General features: G+C 45.9%; 1 protein-coding gene across 2 annotated transcripts; it reads right to left on the bottom strand.

Annotated features, from left to right (window-relative positions):
- Positions 1–265: 265 nt before the first annotated feature.
- On the bottom strand, positions 266–25388 carry NADSYN1 (NAD synthetase 1). 2 transcript variants are annotated; one of them, XM_066583426.1, is made up of 21 exons: positions 25078–25388; positions 21747–21807; positions 19604–19720; positions 18050–18103; positions 17216–17305; positions 16929–16980; positions 16691–16779; positions 15072–15189; positions 14775–14906; positions 12907–12981; positions 10838–10962; positions 10706–10754; positions 10142–10244; positions 9878–10046; positions 7084–7219; positions 6587–6693; positions 4635–4766; positions 4494–4563; positions 4087–4212; positions 2230–2406; positions 266–439 (listed from the first exon to the last, which is right to left on the bottom strand). In XM_066583426.1, exons 1-21 carry the CDS (start codon positions 25160–25162, stop codon positions 386–388), a joined length of 2121 nt encoding a protein of 706 aa, XP_066439523.1. In that variant the 5' UTR covers positions 25163–25388; the 3' UTR covers positions 266–385. The 2 variants fall into 2 exon arrangements, with proteins under 2 accessions (XP_066439523.1, XP_066439524.1); XM_066583427.1 differs by lacking the exon at positions 21747–21807 and having other exon boundaries at positions 25078–25387.

The following is a 25388-nucleotide window of genomic DNA, read 5'->3' as shown; positions in this document are numbered from 1 at the left end:
GCTGGCCTTTTTTTAATTGGATAAATGATATAATTTTCCTTTGTGTGGCCACCTCTAGGGGGAGCTAGTTGTGTACAGATGTATACAGCTAATACTAAACATGATGTGAGCTGTAGAACTCTTTTCTATACATCACTTGGTTTTTTTGCCACTGATGGGAAGCCACTTTACAGCACTTATGGGCCTAGAAGAATATGGCTGGCAAATTATCCAAATACCATTTCCAACAAACACTCGTTACTAAATGACACAACTCAGACATTAGTTCAAAAATTGAAGTGATTTAATTTTAGGTATTGAAATCCCAGTAATAATCATATTTATAGTTCTTTTAATAAAGCAATCATTTTTTACATTGAATGGCGTGACATGACAGAGGCAAGTCTCAATCTACTTCATCAGACAGCGCCCCCTTCTTAGAGTCCTCCAGAATAGATACCTGGAATGCAAAACAACAACGAGATAACGGAATCCACATTAGGATGGCATGTCAATATGTATTCAGTTGGATGCACATGTAGTGGTAGTGTGGCGCATGAGCAATTACCGTACGGCAAAACCCGCAGCGTTTTACCGCTTATTGACGGATGTGGCTTCACGATGCAGTTATGGGTTCTGGCAAATGTAATCCATTTTTATACATATTTCAGCTATATAGAAACCTGCAGCCAAATATCATATTGCAAAACCACAGGAATTAGCTATAAAGCACTTGCGGTTTTCCCATTCAGTAATTGTACATACTCCACACTAACTCTACAGGTCAACCCAGCCTTGATATGGAAAACACGGCTCTGCTGAATATGAGGAAGGGGTGAAAGTAAAGGGGAAGAAACAAGGAAGGGAGGAACTGTAAAGATGGAAAGCGTAAAAGAATGAAAGGGGGGGGTGGAGAAGAATGGATGATAGACTAGTCAAATATTATCCGCATCACCTGTTCATGAAACGTGAATCCTCATCCTCTTAGGGCTTCTTTCAGGAGACCAAACAGGTGACAGTCCGATAGGGCAAGATCAGGACTATAGAGTGGATGCTTTAACACTAGAGATGAGCGAGTATACTCGCTAAAGGCAATTGCTCGAGCGAGCATTGCCTTTAGCGAGTACCTGCCCGCTTGAGACAAAAGGTTCGGGTGCCGGCGGCGGGCAGGGAGCTGCGGGGCAGAGCGGGGCGGAACGGAGGGGAGATCTCTCTCTCCTTCTCTCCCCCCTGCTCCCTCCTGCTGACTGCCGCTACTCACCGCTCCCCCGCGCCGGCACTCGAACCTTTCGTCTCGAGCGGGCAGGTACTCGCTAAGGGCAATGCTCGCTCGACCAATTGCCTTTAGCAAGTATACTCGCTCATCTCTATTTAACACCTCAAAAGAACATTTTTTGAGAATGTCAACAGTATGGACAACGGTGTGTGGATGTGCATTGTCAAAAACACAATCCTCTTGGATAGCAGTCCTCTGCATTATACTTGAGCTTTAGGCTTCAGCTCTTCAGTGAGCATCTCACCTGTAATGAGCACTGTTGATTGTTGAACCTTTTTCCTGATAATGCTCCAATGTTAAAAAAGAGAAAAAAAACGGGATGGAGCAACTTCTGCTAAAGATTTTTCTTTTCGAATAGGTAAAACAGAGGAGGGAAGGTCCTGCCTGCCCACTGTCCACCAATCGTGTCAATGGAGCGTGGTAGTTTAGTGTGTTGAGAAGTAAAACATGTAAGCTGAGGGTGCAACACTTCTAGTCAAAAAATTTCAAAGCAAGTGAATTACCTGATTCTTTACTAATTTTGTTAAAAACAGACAGCCTTAACACGTTTCGCGGACGCAGCCCCTTCTTCAGAAACGTCTGTAAGAGTGCAGGAAATGTATAAAGAGGAGTCTGTCAAAGAAGAAAAATCACAACAGTACGGCGGCGGCAGACTCTCTACATCTCCCACACTCTTACAGTCTGCTCGCTGCACACTTCTCTTCTTTTGTGCATATCACAAGTGGGGCGGCCATTTTTTTCTTGCACTGCAGTCGCAAATTAACCAACGCAAGTCGTTCAAACCTGCACAGCAGTGACCAGGAAGATGGCGACCGACAATGGAAAATGTTAAAACAATGCGGCCAGAAGAAGTTGTAATATAACTGGAGTGCGGCTAATTTTTGACTCACCCTCGTACATAGACATACAGATAGGTCAATTGATCAAGGTCGAAGAAAGCAGTTGAATAAATATACATTTTAGAAGAGTAATACCTGCTCATCAATACAACGGAACTGCCACGTCCACGCTGTGTTGTAGAGGAAGGGCCGTAGGTCGAAGCGGTTATCATCAGGACTGTAGCTCTCGGCATGGTAAGCGGGAGTCAGTGTGGTCATCTTGTGTCTGTTAATGGAATACATGCGAAAGAAGTGCTTCACTTTCTCAGCGACCTGAGGTGATAAAGTAAAGGTATTTAGTCGCAGGATGATTTCACGTTGTGAAACAAACGCTGGTTCTGTCCTCCATACAGAAAACGGCACAGGGCCGGAGAGCAGGAAGGAACCTGGATAGAACCATAGGGAAGAAGATGGAAGATGGAGACCTTTGGTCTTTGTCTCACACAGTTTCTGTCGTCAGTCTTTCACAAAAAGGTGCCGAACGCCTAAACAACACTGGAATAATGCTGCACTCTGGGTCATGACTCTACTTTCCATACAGTGAAGCTCCAATTGCGAGAAGCCCGGGGGCTCCGATACAGGATAGTTCATTACTAAATGATCGTCTGAGGTGCACCACTATAAAGTCCGGTTGACGCTGATCAGAGACTCTGAGCCATGACCTCTCACCCAGCATCTACGTTACTGCACATCTTGTATGCAGCGGAGATGCTGGGGAAGAGGAACAGAGGTCACAGTCTCTTGTAATCAGTGGCGGCTGGATTGGAGCTACAGAGTGATGGTAGAGTACTTCTTGGTGGGGTTGGTGGTCCCAATGATCAGGTGGAGTACAAAAGCGCTGTGCCCGAAAATTATGGAAGCAGTCAGAGGGGTCTGGCACTGCTGGACCCTCCTGACATCAAATCAAGAGATGCACACAGTTTTTAGCAAGATTTCTTTTTGCTAAAAAGTGCATCTTTTAGTCAAAAAAATACAGTCAATGCATGTAATCTACTAAACATTGCCCCATGACAGAACCAGAGTCAACAATAATTGTAATGGGGTCCATCCAGCGTACATTACACCCTCCAGCATCTTCCTAGACAAAATAGCGCTGGATGCTGTGCCATCTTGTCCTGGATTTCTTTGGAAATCTCGATGGAGGCTTCGAAAGGAATCTCTGATGTAGATGTGAAGGAGTCCTTACTTTTTCATAACCTATGTCTGGAGGTAATGTTTATCCTAATGGAGAGCACCACAAGAGTGTACTAACTGTTATTTGCCCTGCAATGCTCCCTGGGAAAAAGCTATGCAAATGAGCTTTGAAATACTCCCCCACAACACCACCTATTGGAAGAGAGCTACCCTGTGCATCATTATTCAACCTTCTATTGGGCCTTGGAGCATGACTAGGGATGTAAGCCACACCAGAGTACTCATGTACGGACAGCCGTTTCAGGGTTCTTTCCCTTCATCAGAATAGGTAGGGTTCTGGTTGGCTGAGTAAGAAGTGATCAATGTGAGTCCAGGTGGTAATGTCTCTCCTTGTGGGGAGCACTGTGAGGGTGTAGGGAGCCTAATATGAAAAAGCAATGCAAATGAGTGATGGAATAATCCTTCACAGCGCCACCTATTGGGAGGTACAGTAGCTACCCAGAGTCAATATCCAACCTTTTAACAGGTGGCGCTGTGAAAGTTTAGCCAATTGTTCCTTTGCATATTTTTTTTATAACCAATAGTAATTTTAAGGCGCTTTTACACGAAACGATTAATTATAGTTAAAAAAAAAATCATTCAAACAACCAAAGGTGAATGGTAATCGTTCAACGTAAACGCAGCCAACGACTGAACGGCGAATGAGGTAGCGCCAACGTGACTCGCTCACCAGAATCGGCTTGTCTAAAAGGACCCTACACGTTTCATAGATCTTTTATAGAAGGGTGACTGCCGCAGGAACATATTCAATGCACTTACCTGTCTTGGGGAAATTTCCCTCCACATGAGCAACAATTTGCAGAACATATTATAAGGTCCGGTTTTCACAACTTTCCGCAATTTTCCATATACAGATAGCTCATCATATGTCATCCCCATATCACCCTGCAGGGGGCATAATTGAGAATCGGTCAGTAAATACCTATCAAGCTACAAGGCACTAATATTATATACCATAAGAGAATTAGTGTTTGAACTTTAATAGTAATGCCTACTACAATACTGCCCCCTATGAACAAAAATCTACATTGGAATGAGATTTATTTTTTTTTACTGAATGCGGTTTGCTAGCAAGATCTCAGTGCTTGAATGGAGATCAGTATATATCTTCCACAATTAGTGGAGGGGGCATTGGCAAAACCCCCAGCTGGATTTTGGGACATTACCTCATCTGTCTGGGACACTTGTCCATCTGTAAGTGGCTCCAGTTCCGCGGTGGGCGGTGCAGATAATATGCTGAAAATGAAGGGACCATTGGTTAAATGAATACAACCATGGGAAGAGGCCGAATACAGGTGACCACCAACCTCGTCAGTGCAGGGAGCTGGAAATGGTCTATACAATACTGGATGAAGGCTCTCAGATCAGTCTTACTGATCCCACCAATGGGGTTCAGATCGGCGCTCGAACAGTCGTACTTCGTGAGATATCCTCGAAGACTGTAGAAGAGCAGAATGGCGGAGGGTTACATTTGTTGAAGTGTATTAACAGCTGCAAACATCAACCCAGGGTGTCCTTCTAACAAATATCTAAATGGGCTCCCTGATCCCCGGCCATTAAGTCTGCCCCAACCCCTGTTCTACGACAGAAGAAGGTAATGCTCCTCAACCGGTCATCACCCTGAGGTTTGTCCCGTTCATGAGCAAAGTGCCTGGCACCAATTTGCTATTGCAACCTCTAGCAACAGTCCCAATAGAGGAAGGAGTAGAGACTTTGTCTAAGGCAATGTTTCCCAATTAATGGCGGTTTATAATATGGGCAGTAGGCCAGGAGGAACCACAGTCATCCAAACTGCCCCTATTAGTAGTCCATTATAGTATGTCTTAACGGCGCTCAAGGGTGGACTGGCCATTGAACCGACCAGGAAAAATCCTGGTGGGTCAGTTAGGCCCTGGGGCCGGTGGAAGGCAGCTGAATGCTCCTTGAAAATCTGTTACCTTCACAGCAAGCATGGGATAGTAGTTGGGGTTTCACAAGAGGGGAATATTTTTACATGAGTTCCCCTACAACCTATGGTGTGTGCAGACTTTGCATTGACCCCAATTGAGTATCGCCATTGAGCTCCAATTCATTTCTTGAGTTAAAGCAAGGCTTATGTTTCCCCAGGACATACTTAACCCCTTAGTTATTCCGCAGCTATTAGGTACTATTGAACCTAATAGCTTTCCGCCCTCCAAGGCTCATGCCGCGGAATTCTGCAGCATGAAAGAAATCGCAGCATGCCGTGGAAAAACGCTCGGCCAGCTTCCATTGTACTCCATGGAAGCCATCCGTCCCACGATACTTCTGCTGTGAGCACAGCGGAAGTATCATAGGGATATGCGTCACCGCCGACGTGTCAAGTGCTGCACTGCGCATGTGCGCCAGCTCGCTGAACGGAACTGGAGAGGTGCATATGGGGTCTTTGGGGTTGCGGTGTCGGACTCCACTGCGATATTCCACTGGTGGAGCCCGACATGGCCATGGGCATGAGACCTTAGAGACTTTATTCACTGTACACAGCATAACAGATTCAAATCCACAAATATACAACAATTTAGGGCTAATGCCCACGGCCGGATTTCTGCCCGCGCAACAGAAACCCGGAAATCCGCGGCGCTAGGCCGCAGCTATTAGGTTCTATTGAACCTAATAGCTCAATGTTCACACTGTGGAATTCTACAGCGTGAAAGAAATCGGCGCATGTTATAATGGCGCAGAAAAATGCTCGTCCGGCTTCTATAGTAGTCTATACCGCATCGCCCGTGGACAGGCGGCCTGAAGCCCATTAATGAGGTCAGTAAAAAGGCATATTGGTCGTCACCAAAGGGTTAAAGGGGATCTCCACTTTACTTTAGGTTGGCATCGAACGCTAAGGAGACCATGGGTAAGAATATTTTGTCTTTCCTTTCCCCGATCTCCTAATTGTAATTAAATATTGTGCTTGCTCTGGGGTTACCATTCACAGCCTTATGTGCATGGATTTCCTGTCATGTGACCACTACTCCCATGACTATGGTAGGAACTTCATGTAGACCACAAGTGAATACAAGTAAATTGGGGCTGAACAGCAATACTGACACAGCCCATAGAGAAGAATGGTGCAGTTTCTGGAAGAAAGCGGCCATGTTTTTTCAATCTCATCTACGCCTTTTAATGATCTGGTCTGCAAATCTCATTTAAAGGGCTTCTCCAGTCTGAGCTCCTCTCTTTATTCTCAGGATTATTGGGGGTTCCAGCAGTCAAAAGTTTCATTTGCTAAAAATAAATAATGAGAAACCTTTCATCAACATTAGCCGAACCCAAAACCAGCAGGCCACCAGGCAGACCACGCGTCCAAAGACTGAGCTGGGCAAATAAGTAGGCGATCACCATCCGTATCCTGGCCTGGAGAGACATGAGACATGAGACATGAGACATGAGACAAGTAAAGAACTTAAAGAAGTATTCCCATCTCAGCAAGTAATCCCCTGTCCACAGGATAGAACTTGGTGATCAGTGGGGGTCTGATTGGTGGGACCCCCATCAATCCAAGCATATCACCTCCCACACGTCATGAAGTTATGGCAGCAATGGCCACTCCATTCACTTTAATGGGACTGCCAAGTTCAAGCATTTAGCCATCTCCAGTGGTCCCACTGATACGATGGAGCAACAGGCCCACATGTGCGCCCATTAATGTCATAATTTCAAGACGGTTCTCGTCAAAATGCTGAAATGGGACAACCCCTTTAATAAGGTAATTATTGATTATCCTATTAGTTGTGTATTGATTACCTGCACATTCTGAAGTGCGAGATTCTCTATGCTGCTTCCTCCATGGACTCGGTACTGTGGAACTCTACCGGTCAGCATAGTAAATATCCCGATAACTGCTTTAACAGCTGCATCAATGTTGGGGGTCAGATGGTAGCTGAAGGCAAACATACAGTAAACGTAATCCTAAAGGTTGAAGGAAGTTTGAAACTTATTCCCTATTCACAGGAGAAGTGTCTGATCGTGAGGGACAAACTCTTTGAAGAGAAGGTGTAATTAGAAAATGACTTATTTTATAAATAAAGTTTTTATGTTAAACCTTTTTTTAAATAATTTTTGGTGATTTTTTATTTTTAATGTCATGATCACTATTATAAAAAAAAAAAATCCTAAAATCCTGCAGTTCCCACACTGACCACTATGCCTAATAATAATCTGAAACTTCATGTTCTGTAGAGAAATCTTTTCCTGGTGTTTGTGGAACTTTGTGTGTTCCATTGCATTACCTCTGTCATTATATAAGGCTGCTCTTGAGTGTGGTTGTTGCTGAATATTGTCTCAGTCCTGGTGGAGTGAGGTCCTGTTCATTGGAGTTCTTAGCTAAGTGGTGTTTTTGTTGTTCGGCTGTAATGCAAAATGGTGCTTTTGTTGTCTATGTTTTCCTTTAGGTGCTAGAGTTAGTGGCTGAGGTACCAGACACGGGGTCGACCTTTATCGAGGCGATAACCTCGCTTTTAGGCTTTTATCTACTGTAGTCTTTTATCTAAAAGATCATAGGACAGCAGATTCAAGTCCCTTACAGGAACATAAGAAATAGGTGAAATATAGTAAAAAAAAAAGTTTAAAACTTTTGCACACTTTACCTTATTTCTCCCCCCAAAATGCATGAAAGGGGTTGTCTCGCGGCGAAATCAAAAAAATTTTTTTCAACATACCCCCACATTGTGCCCTGTTAAAAACAATCCCTTTGTTATTTCAAAAAAAAAAAAAAATCGCTTACCTGCATCCCCATTCAGGCAGCTTCTTCTTTTCTTCTTTCAAAGATGGCGCCGCTGGTCTTCCCCCACGGTGCACCGCGGGTCTTCTCCCATGGTGCACCGTGGATTATCTTCTCCTGTCTTGCATTCCACTGCCGATTACAGCCACCTAATTGGCTGATTGGCACCACGTGACGGAAGTGGAGCTACGATGACGCGGAGAAGAGGGAGGAGCCAGGACGCAGCTCGTGAGCCCGGAGGGAGACAGAAGAGGAATCCTTCGGTGCGCAAGCGCGACTGTTCGTGCGACTAAAGAGGCTTCATCGTCGCCATGGAGACGGGGACGCCAGCAACGGAGTGGGTAAGTGTATAACTTCTGTATGGACAATATTTAATGCACGATGTATATTACAAAGTGCATTAATATGGCCATACAGAAGTGTATAGACCCACTTGCTGCCGCGGGACAACCCCTTTAAAAAAGCCCAAATAATTTTTTTTTCCTTCATTCTACCTTTCAAAAAAGTGATCAAAATAGTCATATGTACCCCAAAATGTACCAGTTTTGTGGCACCAAAAACAAGCCCTCAAATAGTTCTGCTCATGGAAAAAATAAAACCTGGCTTTTAGGCAGGGCTGTTCTTGTCCCAGAAGTCAGGGTGAGGTTATCCCTTCTTTCTTTTGATTACATGGTACTTCACTCCGTTACGCAGTCTGCTACCTTTGGGAGCACAACCTTACGTTCATCCTGGACGTGGTGCAGCTTACGTTTAGGACGAACATCACACTCCACCTCCCTGAATAAGCACCTCTTCACATCACAGAGCATGCCCACAACATTCTTCCATAGAAGTCAATGAGTCTGCTCCTGTCCACTGTGTCTCTGGCCAATGAGACTGCTGTAAAGCATATCCCTAAACTAGTAGAAAGCCGGTCCCAGGACAGTGACAGCGCATATATAACCTTCACGCTCAGGAAAAGTATACAGTGGAATTAGGAATAATCATTATAATACAAAGGCATCAGCTATTAAACTGCTCCTACCTTCTCCTCCGGGTCCTCGGCTGGGTGCGATTAGTTAAAATGTGTGTATGTATAATATATATATATATATATATATATATACACACATACATAATACATATATACTGTGAGGGATTAGCGTTTAGGATCGGTAGCAACCTGGGCATAAGCAGTCAGAGACAGTGACACATGGGATAAAGTCTTTAGTCCAGGCGTTGCCTGGGTTTATTTCCAAGCAAACAAAGCAACATACAGGCCTTAACTTCATGCCAACACAAAGTAAATCCTGCTCGTCTGAGCACTTACTAAACATGGATCGTTCCTGTCTACACACTGGTAACCAAATGGTATCTGCGCACAGCCAGCCAGGACTCTCAGACCTGCAAAGGTCTCAGCTCTCCCTCTAGGCCCTGTAGGCCCAGGCTTTATAAGGCCTGGTACCAGCCTCATCTGGTACGTGGGAGTGACCATCCCACCCTTCACTTTGGTCACTCCAGGAAAAGCCGGCCCGGATTATGTGGCTTGGAACCACTTACACACTACAACGTGTTAGTGGCTTAATGCCACTAACACTATACTGCCGGCTTCCTCCACCGAGCCCAGGCTGCTCGGTGGCACGTATCTGCCCAAGCGCTCCCCAAAGCCTCATAGGAAAGCATCCTAGGCGAAATATATCTGCCCTCCAGCACTTTGCCGGTCACCTTCTCACAATACATACACACGCCCACATATACACATGCACACACACACATGTTGTCTGCTTATTGCCCCCTCATCTCTGATGATATTACCAACGTGCAGAAGCCAAAAAGTACCTGCCTATTTGTTCCGACAACATCCTGGCGCGGTCCCTTGTTTCATAGGAAGAGTTCTCTGTTGCCATGTAGCAGGTGGTTAAGAGACGACTGCAGAGTTTCTGGGGCGTCCTGGGCACGTACGACGCATCGCCCACTATTTGTTGCGCATCGCGCAGAACTTCTTCATCTTACAGAAAAAAGAAAAAATTCAGATATTTGGGTCGGTAAAGGATTTACAGAAAAGTAATAGTTAGACTTGTTGTTTAATTATTAACTACTTACTGCCTGCAGCCACGGCCTGACATACCAGGCGACACATCGAGTATGTAATACACGCTACTGCAGAGCTGTCCACGCCACCGCTAAGAGGAAGGAGGAATCCCCCCTGAAACACAATATTAGTTCCAAGCTGGTCTACCGGTCCATGATATATAATGCAAGTACTAAAGGAGCTCAGTGGTATATGGGAGGGGTGTCAGGCGGGGGCATAGCTATAGGGGATGCAGGGGTTGCAGTTGTTACCGGGCCATGAAGCCTTATCAGGCACAGAAACCCCAGCATCACATAAGAAGACACCCATATTATAAACAGCACATGGTAGGTAGGGGGCAATGTTATAGATTTTGCATCAGGGCCCAAGTGCTTCTAGTTACCCCTCTGGTCACATTCAGATGCTATCATAGGAGGCGTCCCTGACTACGAAGCCAGTCTGATGCACTCCATGCAAACATGGATTTCTCTCAGAGTTTACAAGTCGATTTCTTATAGCTTTTTTAGGATTTATCAGCAAAAACATAAATCTTTATGTGAACATGTGTTGTAAGAAATATCACATGCAGTACCTACCTGCCTACTGCGCCGTAAGTAGTCCCAGAGCCAGCATGCGGGTCCAAGGCTGTAATCACAAACATTATGGTGAACCATTACTAATCACTACACTTCACCTCTAGTCATCCCACCTCAAATAGGTTCCCATACCTTATTTCTTCAGCAGGGGTGTGGTACCTCCATTGGATTGGCTCAGACGTGAGGGTAGATACATCATCAAATGAGGACAGAGAGAAGTCCACGTATATTCGATGGAAGGGGGGCACTCTGCTCGCCTACACGATACAACAAAAGTTTTATGAAGGGGTTTGGAAGGGAAAAAAAAAACAGATTAGCTTATTTGTCTCAAAAACAGCGCCACTGTCCTCCGTAGGCTGTGTATGGAATTGCAACTTGGCTTCATAGATGTCAATGGCGTTTGGCTAAAATACCTGATTGTAGATGTTAATAATGTAGATGTAAGGACCCTTTTAGACGGAATGGTTTGTTCCAAAAAAAATCATTTAAACGAGCGAAAATGAACGATAATCGTTCGGTCTAGAGGCGAGCCGACGGCTGAGCGACAAGCAAGAATAATAATTCGCTTTTCATTCATTTCAAGCAGCATAAAAGCCCATCGATGGCTCATTCAGTTTAAACATAACTCGTTGAGGGCTCAGTCACACGGGCGCATCGGCACCCGTACACCGGTGCCGATGCGCCCATGTGACTGACAGAAGACGGCCGTACCTGAAGACGGCCGTCTCTCTCCAGCGCTGATCATAAAACACATGACCGGCAATGGAGCCAGTCACATGTTCTTCCTCCCGGCGCTGCAGAGAGACGGTCGTCTTCAGGTACGTCCGTCTGCTGGCTGCAGTTAACACGGGCGCCGATGCGCCGAGGTGACTGGGGCCTCAGTCCCTCTCATTCACCTCTACAGGGACTGAACGTTTTTCGTCTGAACGAGCCAATGATGCATTTGCCAGTATAAACAGGCAGTTAGCGGGGATGTCATTCGTTCGCGAAAACGTGAATGGTCTCACCTCAAGCACCCCAAGCCGCACACATCCTAGTAAAAAAAGGAATAAACTTTAAAAGTGTAACTAAACTTTTTAAACCCATCCTGCCACATGAAATACATGCAGCCCAAATCATCCACAGGGGAAGCCGGCTGTGACCGACATACAGGGTCCCCACTGCAACAGCAGGGATAGCAGAGAGGACCGAACCCTGCCTTTAACCTCTAACATGCTGCAATCAATGCTGAGCATGGCATGAACGGGGGAGAGACCTCCCTCTATGACATCATTAGCCCTCCACCATCTAACCGTGGAATCCTACAGTCCCCTCTGCAATAGCAAGTACTGGCAAGGGAACCAGATAATACACTGCAGTTCAGAAGTACTGTAGTGTTTTATCTAAGTGATCAGAGGAAAGCAGATGCAAATCCCTTACAGGTATGTAGGAAAGAGGTAATAAAAATAGTAAGAAAAAATGTTTAAAACTGTTGCGCAGTTTTCCTTACTCCTCCCCCCCCCCACCAAAATGCCTAAAAAAAAGACCAAATCCTTTTTTTAAGTTCATTTTGCCTTCCAAAAATGCAAATAAAGTAATCAAAATAGTCATATGTACCCCAAAATGTACCAATTTTGTGACACAAAAAACAAGCTCTTACACAATTCTGCTCGTTGAAAAATAACAGAGTTCTGGGTCTTTACAGTGAAGCCAAAAATAAGGCTTTTTATTATGCAAGAGTGAAAAATCCTAAAAAAAAAAATATATATATATCTATATATATGCCCCCCGTTCTGCTGATCGTATCAGTAGATACCCGAGCGGCACCCTCTTGGGTATTTCCATGAGCCCTATTGAAATGAATGGAGCACTGATCGTGCATGTGCGGCCAGCGCTCCAGTCACAGTGATATCACTTTGGGGGACAGCCCACGGAAGTCCTGTTCTCGAGATTGACGGGGGTCTCAGCAAGTTATTGCCTGTCTTGTGGATAGAGAGCAACTTGAAATTCTGTTACAACCCCTTTAAGGGGCCAAAAAAGTCATAATGACATGATCGGTGGGGATCGGGGGGATCGGGGGGCTGAGACCCCGACCACTATGACATGTCAGAAAGTTTTTTAAAAGTTTAGTTATTTTTCTTACAATCTAAGACTTCAAATCTAAGTGAATTCTTCTAACAATGTGGATAACAGAGAGTAATGCAATATGAAGAGGCCCTTACAGAAATGCAGCGCGAGGAGGTATGAGCCCTGTAGCTGCGGACATCCTCTAAGTCTAAGGTGGCCGTAAGAACTTCCTGCGGAGAAGAAGAGAATGATAAGATGCTTTATAGTATGATGGTTTCTTTTTTTTCCACTACACATTTCTAGCGTCTGTTCACACATGGCGTATACGCTGCCTGATGTGCGTGCAGAATAGATATTACCGTACAGTGGATGCCATGTAAAGAGCCTCTGTAACCTAGTTTTAGCCCTCTGAGCCAAGTTTAGCTCACAGGGCTAAAAGCAGCAGCTTTCAGCTCTGACACTGGAGGAACGACGGGAGAGGTAAGTATAACACTTACATCTCTGGACTCAGTGGGTCGCCTACTTTCAGCCCATAGGACATTAGGTGACAGATTCCCTTTAAAGGGGCTCTCCCACTGTTTTCAGACAGCTCCGTACATTGCGCATTGGCTCGGGTTGGTACTGCAGACTGAATCCCACTCACTTCAATAGGATTTCGCCTGCAGTACCAACCCTGGCCACTGTGCAATGTACAGCGCTGTCTGTAACCAGCTACGAGTGTGAGAATTCTGTTGAGTCTCATTCACACTCTATGGAATACAATCCGCAGCAGACATTAACCTGGATTGTGGATTTTAAATCTACAGAATGTCAATTTATGCTGCAGATTTTCACCCCAGATTTCACAGCTTTAAAATGAGGCAGATGAAAACCACAGGAAAAGGCCTCAAAATCGGTACGTAACACAACCCCATGAGCCTATACCCTTGAAAAGCCAATCATACGCTGTGCATATGGTGCTTGCTGTACCTGGTACTGAAACTCCGCCCATTTGGCCAGGAAGCCAGACCCCCACCCCAATCTTGGGACAGAAGCAGAGAAAAAGAGTCATACTACAGAATTTTTTTGAATGCAAGTAAAGGTCCATATACTATATTTAATCCCACAAGTTAGGAACAGACTGTAGCAAAGCTTCGGACATAGAGTCCTTCTTCAGGATTAGGGGGGCAGTATGAAGAATGGCACTGTGTTATTACAGTCCGTATCATAAATTGTGGAAGAAAATAAAGTACAGGGTGAGGCAAATGTCTGGACACACCCATTTAACTAGTGTAATGAGAAAATGGACTTTCAATGTGTGAAAGTATTAATTGATAGGAAAAGCTGCATTTTTTTGCTGGAGGAGACATTTTAAGTGGCCATTTTGAACTCCGCCATATTGAAGTCAGCTCAGGTTTTTCAAATGGGAAGGTGGTCATGTGATGAATCACTTTGGCTAGAATGTACTAAGAAACACCGAAACTGTCAGTTTTGCTCTATCTTTACTTGTATAGGAGTGAAGTGAGGACAAAGTTGTTAAATTGTGTCAGACCTGCAGGGCCTTTTTCATTGACAGGTCACTTAACGGTGAGACGTCCCTCCAGATATTACAGGACTCCATATTCCCATCTGTGCTCAATGAGAACAGCTACAGTGGAAAGGACCCTGCAGCTCTGCTGTGGCAGGGGGCACCCGCCAATCACATGATCGCCGGGTCAAAGAGCAGAAGCAACACTTCCGCTTTCTCTATTCTCTACATAGAGCCCATTGAGCCAAGAGAAAAGGCAGACGTGGTTAAATACAGCTTCTACCTTCTCACCTGGGTCCTTGTCTGTGACTGACAACTGAGTACCCAACCTGCTTGATTGCAGGAGCTTTAATCCTGACCCATATTTTTACTATCGGCCGGGATTAAAGCCCAGGACCAAGTGCCATAAATTTACTGTGCTTGGTCCTTAAGGGGTTAAACCTCTGGCTGATGGCACAGCTGGCATCGTCTTTATGGTTTCTTTAAATCTACTGCAGATACGGGTGATGGTCTTACCACATTCTCAAGCGAAAACTGCGAGCCTTGTGCTACAATGTCTCCATTGATTGCGATCATTGAGCAGCCATCGAAATACAGCCGGTCGCTGTCGCAACCCCTCAGGTTGGAGAGGAGGTAGATGCCGCCATTCTGGAATGCAAAGAAGGAGAAATAATAATGTCCGACGCAAAAGACTTCCATCTAGGGCGGGAAACGTGAATTCTAGCTTTACATGGTGGAAGTAGACCTCCGATTTTTACTGCATTACATGGATAGGACCGTGGAGAAAACACCATTGGGGAGGGGGAGCTTTACCTTTGTAGTTGTAGACTTAACCAGGTCAACTCTCAGGTGGGCTTTCCTCAATTCGTGATGACTTCCGGAACCATTGGTGAATATCTCCACACCATCTAGGCCCATGTCGATGTGAGGACTGCGGAAGACGAGAGATTGAGGCGTCTCATTGCACTATGGTTATAAGAGCAAGGAGGTATCCATTATAGAGCCAGTCTATGTGGCAGCCATGGGGCCCTTGGAGAGAGGGAGCCCAACCTTGGTTAGCCCATTCCATATGGAGCAGGACTTCCCTCTCTAGAGGAACTGCATTGTCAGCAAAGATTGACCCAAGCGTCACGAAGAGAGGATAAAACGAATACCCGGTGCTAAAACCCAACACTATAACAAGGGGCCAATAATGAACTCTATGGGGCCCTCCTCTTCTATGTATGCTACCAGTGCGGGCCTTTGGTTAAATTGCACCTTGTGCAGAATTTTATTTGCCCCCTCAGTCATAAGAAAAAAACTATATATACTGTACTGATAGGCAGTCTGCCTCTATTTTGCTTGCGCAGAAATCAGCATAACCACATCAGAACAACTCAGTGAATAGATACTACAACCAAGCTCACAGCATTAATACAGCACCAGAACCAAGCTCACAGCATTAATACAGCACCAGAACCAAGCTCACAGCATTAATACAGCACCAGAACCAAGCTCACGACATAAATACAGAACTAGAACCAAGCTCACAACATAAATACAGCACTAGAACCAAGCTCACAACATGAATAGAGCACAGAACCAAGCTCACAACATGAATAGAGCAACAGAACCAAGCTCACAACATAAATACAGCAGCAAAACCAAGCTCACAACATAAATAGAGCACAGAACCAAGCTCACAACATGAATAGAGCAACAGAACCAAGCTCACAACATAAATACAGCAGTAAAACCAAGCTCACAACATAAATAGAGCACCAGAACCAAGCTCACAACATAAATGCGGCACTAGAACCAAGCTCGCAACATAAATACAGCACCAGAACCAAGCTCGCAACATAAATACAACACCAGAACCAAGCTCGCAACATAAATACAGCACCAGAACCAAGCTCGCAACATAAATACAACACCAGAACCAAGCTCGCAACATAAATACAGCACCAGAACCGAGCTCACAACATAAATACAACACCAGAACCAAGCTCGCAACATAAATACAACACCAGAACCAAGCTCACAACATAAATACAGCACCAGATCCAAGCTTGCAACATAAATACAGAACCAGAACCAAGCTCACAACATAAATACAGCTCAGCAAATACCGTAGCAGAACTAAGCAAATGTGCTGTGCGAGTGCCGATGGACCGATAGCAGCACCTTGAGAAATCAAGGAGGAGGAAACAGAGCAAGGAGGAAGATGGTACATGGAGCTCCATAATACACTGCTGCACGGAGGAAGCAGATAATCTGGCCAGGCGAACCTAAGGCAGCCAATCGTCCCCAGCCTACATCCGCCTGATGCCCCCCACCCTACCAGCTGGTGGCCAGCACTCTGTTCCACCTCATGTGTCACATGTAGCCAAGGCTGACCGCGTACACCACTGCATGAAAGATATTCCCCTACATACTAAATCATATTTTACCTATTGGGTGCCCACAGCTCCTCGCAGATCTCAGACCCCAGGCAAGTGTCTTTGGTTGCCAAGACTGCATCACCAAACGGTACCGTGTCCTACAAGAGAGTTACACCCGTTTATCCTAATGACCTCAGAACGTGGACACTGAATACCAAAGATCATCCTGACCACAGAGCGGCACTAGAAACACTACAGTACGCATCAGTAAATCACATATCTCCAGTCCAGGAAATAGGAAGCAGACCTGTCCTGTGATCTTCTGGATGGTTCTTGGAAGAACGTACTCCTCAACATCTCTACAAGGCAAGAAACAGGGTGATGAGTCCGGTAGTCATTAATGTAGTCAATAGCATACATCAAGCAACAAGGGATTAATACAAAGACTTCCTATTCAAAGCCTCTTGATACTGGAATCCCAAATCCTAGGTTATTAATACACCCCACACCCATTCTGCCTGGAACGCTCCCCAAACTGCTAGATAAGCCCCTTAAAGGGGCATTCCAGGACGGTCTACTTTGGGGTCCATTTACCTTGACTTATTCCATGGTGTGAACCACCGCAGCTCCCGGTAATTTCCAGCATTAGCCATCACCATTTTTGGTCGAATTAGGAGTATTTTCCTGCAAAATAGACAGTTAAGTCAATGGAAAATGATCTTACAAAAAAAAATATTGGGGATCTGAAGGGGGTCGGAGCCAAAAACACTCAGATCTGGTCGATGCGTTATGGGCGTTACTGGCATTCCATTCTTGGCTGTGCCAATCTATGGAAGAGCTGGGAAGGAGTATGGCCTTAGAGAACCCAGGAGGTTTTCCTCCAGGGTGGCGTCTGCGGTCCCTACTTCTGCATCCTTTCCTTGGTTATGCACTGAGTGGACACTTTATTAGAGACCCTCGCTATTTCAAGATTGGCATTTCCCTTTTTGGAAATAAGAATCGCGACCCCGGAGTGCGGCATAAAATCACGTGACGAGTTTTCTGTGGATTCATTTCAGTGTGGATCCACATTAGATGGGAAAACACGGCAAACTGAGCGACTTCCAACGAGGCCGGTCATCGGTGCTAGACTAGCCGGGGCGTCACTGCCAACCGTGTGGGGTTTCTACATTGGCGCAGTTGGCCGCTGATATCTCCACGGCTCATTTTATTTTTTTCTGCACACTCTAAGAAATTCGTCATCCGTTTATCCATTGGTTAATTCCCTCTACATGGGTGTCAGTTGGGCAGTCATGTGACAACTAAGCTCCGCCCATGGTGAGGAGCATTTAGACGATGATACATCATGTGACCTAATGTAAAACTAAGGGGTTCATAGCTTCTGTTCTTGGGTGTTACTTGGACAAACGTAACATAGAAGAGACGTACTTGTTGAGGAATATGACCCTGCAGTTGTAGCGGACGTTCTTGTGCATCACCGGCCTGCGGGAAACACAAAGCATTCATTAGAAATACCACATCACCAAGTACAGAGCTTTATAGAATCGCCCTAAACTTACTGCACCCCCATACTGCTGGATTATGTGCTTGTATTTGGTGTACATTATAGGACTCTTTAAGGTCGCCACCCGGCCGGTGATTAGGTCTAAAGCCGTGCCGGCACTTATATATTACCAGCAATGTTAATTCTTGGTAAAGAATAATTTAGGTTACCATCGCCGGTCCCACTAGTATATCTCAGCAGCTGGATAAGAGGGGGCACTATTACTACTAGGGCCACTAATGGTGTCATTATTACTGAAGCCACTAATAGGGGGTCATTATTACTACTGGGGCCACTGGGGGCACTGTTACTACTGTGGTCACTAAAGAGGTCACTATAACTACTGAGACCACTATGGAGGTCACTATTACTACTAGGGGCACTATTACTACTCGGACCACTATGGAGGTCACTATAACTACTGGGACCACTATTACTACTGGGGGCACTATTACTACTGGGGCCAATATGGAGGTCACTATTACTACTGCGGTCACTAAAGAGGTCACTATAACTACTGGGACCACTATGGAGGTCACTATAACTACTGGGACCACTATGGAGGTCACCATTACTACTGGGGCCACTATGGGAGGCACTATTACTACTGCGGTCACTAAAGAGGTCACTATAACTACTGGGACCACTATGGAGGTCACTATTACTACTGGGACCACTATGGAGGTCACTATTACTACTGGGACCACTATGAAGGTCACCATTACTATTGGGGCCACTATTACTACTGCGGTCACTAAAGAGGTCACAATTACTACTGGTACCACTATGGAAGTCACTATTACTACTGGGACCACTATGGAGGTCACCATTACTATTGGGGCCACTATGGGAGCCACTTTTACAACTGGGGCCATTAATGGGAGTCACTGTTACTAACAAGGTCATTATGACTACTGGGGCCACTATGCGGGGGGGGGGGGGGGGGGGTCATTATTACTACTGGAGCCCTGAACAGGATTACTACTGGGGCCACAAACAGGGTCACAATTACTACTGCAGTTACTACGGTAACGTGCACATTAGTGAAGGAAGGGGTTCCGTCCTACATTATTTCAACATACTCAATCTTTTTCGTACTAAAGGGGGTAAGTTGTGACCAGAGGTGTCTGCAGAGGCTTATTCCTCTCTTTTCGTTGAGAGTACAAGTGCTCCTCCACTGATAACAACTTACAGACCAGCACATATGTCGTGGATTTATTTTGGGGTCCGCAGCGTACTCAATAGGAATGTTTGCACCCTTCCAGATTTATGTTCAGAGATTGTGCGCACAATGGAAGAGATCACACGGAGACAGACTGTCAGTGTAGAAAGTCTTCCTGACTCTGTTTACTAGTAGCGTAAAGCATCTTATATATCATTAGGGGTTAATTGCCCTTTATGGGCAGCAGGAAGCGATACGTGGACCCCCACATACTCACATGCCCACATCGCAGATGATGTCGGTGGTGATCGGAGACTCCAGGAGTTTAGCCAGAACTTGAAATGAATGCAAAATGGTGTCAGATTCAAAGAAATGATCGGAGCAGCCGTATCCACTGTATGAAGAGAGAGAATATACAGTTATCGACCGGTGCGATGGGAGCTACAACAGCCGGGAGCACAAAATGCTCCTGAATATAAGGAATGAGGTCCATCTGCGGCACCAAGCCTGCGCATCTCTGTGAAAATGGACAAGAACAGGGCAAGCAGTGATGCTCCCTGGGAAAATTGGCTCTTGTGCATAGCTTCATAGGCTATAATGGGGCAATGAGCAAACACATGGGCAGCACATGGGCTGAAGGCATAGCCATCTGAAGAAGCCCTTAGGATGCGTTCACATGTATTGGATTTGATGCAGATTTTCAGAGTCAAAACCGTCACCATTGGCCCCGACCCCGATGTGCGTCCACAGCATCCCTTCAACTGAAAGTGTGAAAACTGCTTCAGATTTGCATCAAAATCCACATTCAAATCCGCCTCGTGTAAAAGCAACCTAAATATTGATACAAGACCAGCAATTAGATGATCGCTGCAAGTCGAGCTTCAGAGGCTGCAGATGGGCAACACTTCTCCCACAGTGACCTCTACTGGGTAAATGTAGAATTACATGCCAGCCATTAAATGTGTGGCTACATAATACACTCAGTGTCCGCACCGTCCCTCCCCGAGAACGTGTTGGAATGTGACTTTCTCTGTGTGATTGTAAGGTTGTTATAACTAGGTGATCATAATATCAGAGCAGAAGGAGCATTTATTGTGGAGAACCGACCCCTTGTAGGGAGGATCTAGTACCCTGTTGTACCACCTCTAGCTTGGATACAAGATGTGATACTGGTGGGCAAGGGGGCTCTAGTACCCTGTTGTACCGCCTCTAGCTTGGATACAAGATGTGATACAGATGGACATGGAGGCTCTAGTACCCTGTTGTACCACCTCTAGCTTGGATACAAGATGTGATACAGGCGAGCATGGAGGCTCTAGTACCCTGTTGTACCACCTCTAGCTTGGATACAAGATGTGATACGGGCGGGCATGGAGGCTCTAGTACCCTGTTGTACCGCCTCTAGCTTGGATACAAGATGTGATACAGGCGGGCATGGAGGCTCTAGTACCCTGTTGTACCGCCTCTAGCTTAGATAGAAGATGTGATACAGGCAGGCGTGGAGGCTCTAGTACCCTGTTGTACCACCTCTAGCTTGGATACAAGATGTGACACAGGCGGGCATGGAGGCTCTAGTACCCTGTTGTACCACCTCTAGCTTGGATACAACATGTGATACGGGCAGGCATGGAGGCTCTAGTACCTGTTGTACCACCTCTAGCTTGGATACAAGATGTGATACTAGTGGGCATGGAGGCTCTAGTACCCTCTTGTACCACCTCTAGCTTGGATACAAGATGCGATACAGGGGGACATGGAGGCTCTAGCACCCTGTCGGAGCTGCTAATGCTTGTTGTATGATCAGATGCTCCTCCCTACTGGTGGTCTGTCGGGAGTCCTGAGCCCGGTCACCTTGTGTGCCCCCCATCCACTGATCCTAACACCTCCTAACAGTCTGGTCAGAACGGCCGGTGGGGGACAATTCATGGATACGACCATCCAGTTTCTCACATCCCAATAATGCGCCCCCTTCTGGTAACGGGGTGAAATCTCTTCTCTGCATCGTAGAGACGTCTAGTGGCCAACAAGCTCTACACAAGCGGAAGAAGAGGTCACTACACACAAGGAGCCTCCGAGAGCCTCTTATAGGCCAAGAGGGGAACCAGTTTTAGGGCCTCTGATGACCGTTCATCTAATCACCACAACTCTCAGCATTTACAGATCTGAGATGGAACCGCAGCACGGGTTTTACAACAAAATGACAACTTCTTTTAGGAAGTGGAGTGTTTTGACAAAGAGTGTACAGTATATGGGCTGATGGTGAGTCCTAAGTCGGGGCTACCGCTCTACTGCATAGTGTAAACAGGAAGGGGTCTTCACTGAACCTTTGCCCTTTAGACAAACAGATTTATTTATCTACGTCAGGGGCTGGATGATTGACAAAAAATGATAAATATTCCTGATTTAGCACTAAAACTGACCTAATTTCCAGTTCTGGACCCAGACGGTAGCGGGCGCCCTTCTCTTTTGCAATTTTAATACCTGAAAAACAAAGAAATTTAAATGGCTCATACCTTATGTATCAAATAATCTATTAGAGAGGGATAGTTGTACAACAATGGAGGCAGCCGGTGTTCGGGAAGCGCCGCAGCCTCTTTACTGCGCACCAGGCGCCGCACCATACATTATATAGCCACTCCGCTGGTACAGCAGCTCAAGCTCATTCACTTGAATGGCACGGAAGGCTTTCTGACCTCACCAGCCTGAGAAAAGGCAGCGGCGGTCCCTCGAGTGCTGCACCTCTTCAATCAGCAGATTGTTGGGGGTCCCAAGTAGTGGACCCCCTACTGATCTGATATTGATGACCTATCCTGCAACTACCCAGTTTCCCCAAAAATAGGACCCACCCTGAAAATAAGCCCTATTCTGATTTTTCAGGGAGGCTTGAAATATAAGACATACCCGAAAATAAGCCCTGGCTGCATTACATAAAAATAAACAATAAATACATACGTAGCAGGTTGGGTCCGGTTCCCCCTGCTGCTCTCTGGAGCTCCACCGTGTGTCCTGCAGCCCTCGTTCGCCCACAGAAGATCACTTCCTGGTTATGGCATTCATAAATCCTACCAACAGGAAGCGATTGCTCTGATTGGTTTTCGGGCATTGCATTGATTGGCTGAGCAGTGGTCGAAGAACGAATCACAGCTATCGCGTTGTGGAGGTGGAATTTATGAATTGGCCATTCAATGCCATGGCTCAGTGTGTAGGAGCTCTGGAGAGCAGCGGGAGGTACCTGGACTCAGCCTGCTAGGTAAGTATAATAAGACATCCCCCGAAAATAAGACTTAGCGTCTCTTTTGGGGCAAAAATTATTATTTTGGGGGAAACACGGTATATCATCAATATTTTAGTCCCAGAAAACCCAGTTTTTTGTCATTTCAGTTATTCTATTTGATTACCAATGTTTTTGAAGTTCTCTGCTTGCGATCATCCAGTAGGAACGCTGGGGGGGGGGGGGGGGGGGGGGGATTTTTTGTGCCAATTTTCTGGCAGCTTTTTTAAGCTACAGTTTACGAGTTATGCGACAAAGTTATGAAATGTCGCACGGTAGAGACACATTTATTACTGCAGAATTCTGGCGCAAATCAATTTGGACAAATTTACTATTGATTTGGGCCAAAAAGGAAAGATGTTGGAGCCTGTCTGTGATGCCCCGTACAACAGTTTTAGGGTGCTCTCACACAAGCGTGTGCTAGTGCGTAGAAAACCGCGCACCCACGTATGTGCACAAACACGTGTGAATGCACATCCGTGCAGCATTGCTTTAAATAGGGTTGCGGCCATTCAATGAATGGCCGAGCGCTGACTGTGAATAGCTGAGGGCTGTGACCAATCACAGGCAGCGCTCAGCTGACATCCAATGAATGTCTGAGCGCTGCCTGTGATTGGCTGAGTGCTCAACCAATTAGATGCAGCCCTTTCAGCAGACGGGGATTTTAAATCCCCACCTACTAAAAGAACTTCATTACAGTGACGGCACCCAAGCAGCTAGATGCACCTGCGCCCCGGCAGCAGCGGAGGCGTAACTATATATTTTTTTTAATTTTTTACACCAGATACAAATGATTTTCAGGGAAAGGCTTATATTTAAAGCCCTTCCCAGAAAATCACTGCAGGGGTTTCCGGCAGACCATTGCCTTCAATGGGACTGCCAGAAGCAGCCGTGGCCCCATTGAAAGCAATACTGCACGGACCTGCATTCACGCATGTTTGCGCACGTACGTGGGTGCGCAGGTTTTGTACGCACCTATGTACGCACGAGCACACGCTCGTGTGAATGCACCCTAAAGGTTGGATCTATCAAAGCAAAAAGGATGTTTTTGGCTTCAGGTCCCGGTGTGCAGGAACAGCGTGCCACAAATCGCTTCTGATAGGATGAATCATATTGTAGGGTGATCAAGACGACGGTTCTTACGCATAAAAAAACATACATAACGTTAGAATTGCGCTTTTTTGTTACCCTGTCTCCAAGAAAGAATTTTATAAAAAGCAGTCAAAAAGTTATATATACTCTAATGGAAACTACAGGACGTCCCGCAAAAAAGGAGCCCTCAGACGACCAAGTAAAGGGTGCCTTAACATTCGTGATAAAATCGTGCGATGTGAGAGTGAAAACGCAGAATTAGGAAACCATTGCGATGTTTTCACTATAAAAAAAATAAATATATATCGCAGCGTGTCCCATCTTTCTGCATTTTGCGATTGCGATGCATTTTTAACATTAGAAACTCCTATTGACTTGCGCACAAAAAAAATCACGCAATTTTATCGCGGGCATGCAGCGATGCAATATTATTCTCAGGAAAAAGTATCGCTGCCGCTCAAAAATCGCGGTAATAAAAACACGATTTTGCCGCGATTTTCTTGCACCAAAATTACGATCGCCAGCGTGAAAGAGCCCTAACTGAAAAAAAAGTAATGGCCGTCAAAAATAAGCGGCAAAAAAAGACAAGTAAGCAAAAAAAATATATATATATAAATTTGGTATCATCGTAATCGTACTGAGCCATAGAAACAAGCTCCTCCCCCGCCAAAGATGGCAGAATTGATTCTTCTTCCCATTTCACTCCACTCGTCCCATAAAAAAAAACAAGCCCTCAGACATCTACGGTAAAGGATAACTAAAAGAGCCGCGACGCTCATCGGAGCTGTTAACCCTTTCAATGCCGCTTTCAATTCTGACAGCGGCATTTAAATCCCCCGAACGCCATTTTTCAGTACATTATACGGTACAATATATAGTACCATTGAAAAGTACAACTCGTCCCGCGAAAAACAACAAGCCCTCATACAGCGACGGCGATGGATAAATAAAGGAGTTACGATTTTTTAAAAAGATGGGGGGGGGGGACGAAAATGGAAAAACGGAAAAAAGCTCCGTCACTAAGGGGTTAATACATTTGTAAAACAGACGTCAGCAAGCGCAATATTGGGTTGAGTTTCTCGGTCCAAAATCGCGCTCATCCGTGTAAATTTACCCTTAGGGCCCTTTTGTACGGACTGACAGCCGCCTGAGTAATAAGGGGGACCGTCGTCCCGTGTAAATACCGCACCCCGCAGGCTGGTGAGTGAAAATCGCTCCCTTGTCGCAGTCGCATAGTTTGCAGCTCTCCTAAAAACAAAGCGCCCGTCAGCCCGTGTAAACAGACTGGCAGTATCCTCAGATGGAGGTGGACGGCCCCACTGGTACATTCCTCTTCCATCCACACAGCACAGGGGGCGCTAGAGCACGCAGGGACACCCGTCACTTACTCTGGAAGATTCTATGGAGATTCCCTTCAAAATCCAGAGCCCACTGGTTTAGGGAGCAGGTGGCGAGAGTGACCTTCCTGCCCATAGTGCAGTAGGGAGGGCAGTGCCAGGCTACTAGTGCTGCAGGGAGGGCACTACCAGGCTCAAGGGCAATGCCAGGCTCTTAGTGCAGCAGGGAGGGCAGTGCCAGGCTACTGGTGCAGCAGGGAGGGCAGTGCCAGGCTTATATTGCAGAGGAGTGCCAGGTTCAGGAGCAGCACAGGATCTTCTCCGCCTGCTACATTGTAACCCGTCCCTTCCTGCTGACACCT

The sequence above is a fragment of the Eleutherodactylus coqui genome, chromosome 11, assembly GCF_035609145.1.
Source record: "Eleutherodactylus coqui strain aEleCoq1 chromosome 11, aEleCoq1.hap1, whole genome shotgun sequence".
Classification (NCBI taxonomy): domain Eukaryota; kingdom Metazoa; phylum Chordata; class Amphibia; order Anura; family Eleutherodactylidae; genus Eleutherodactylus; species Eleutherodactylus coqui.
This window is presented reverse-complemented; position numbering and strand designations above follow the sequence as displayed.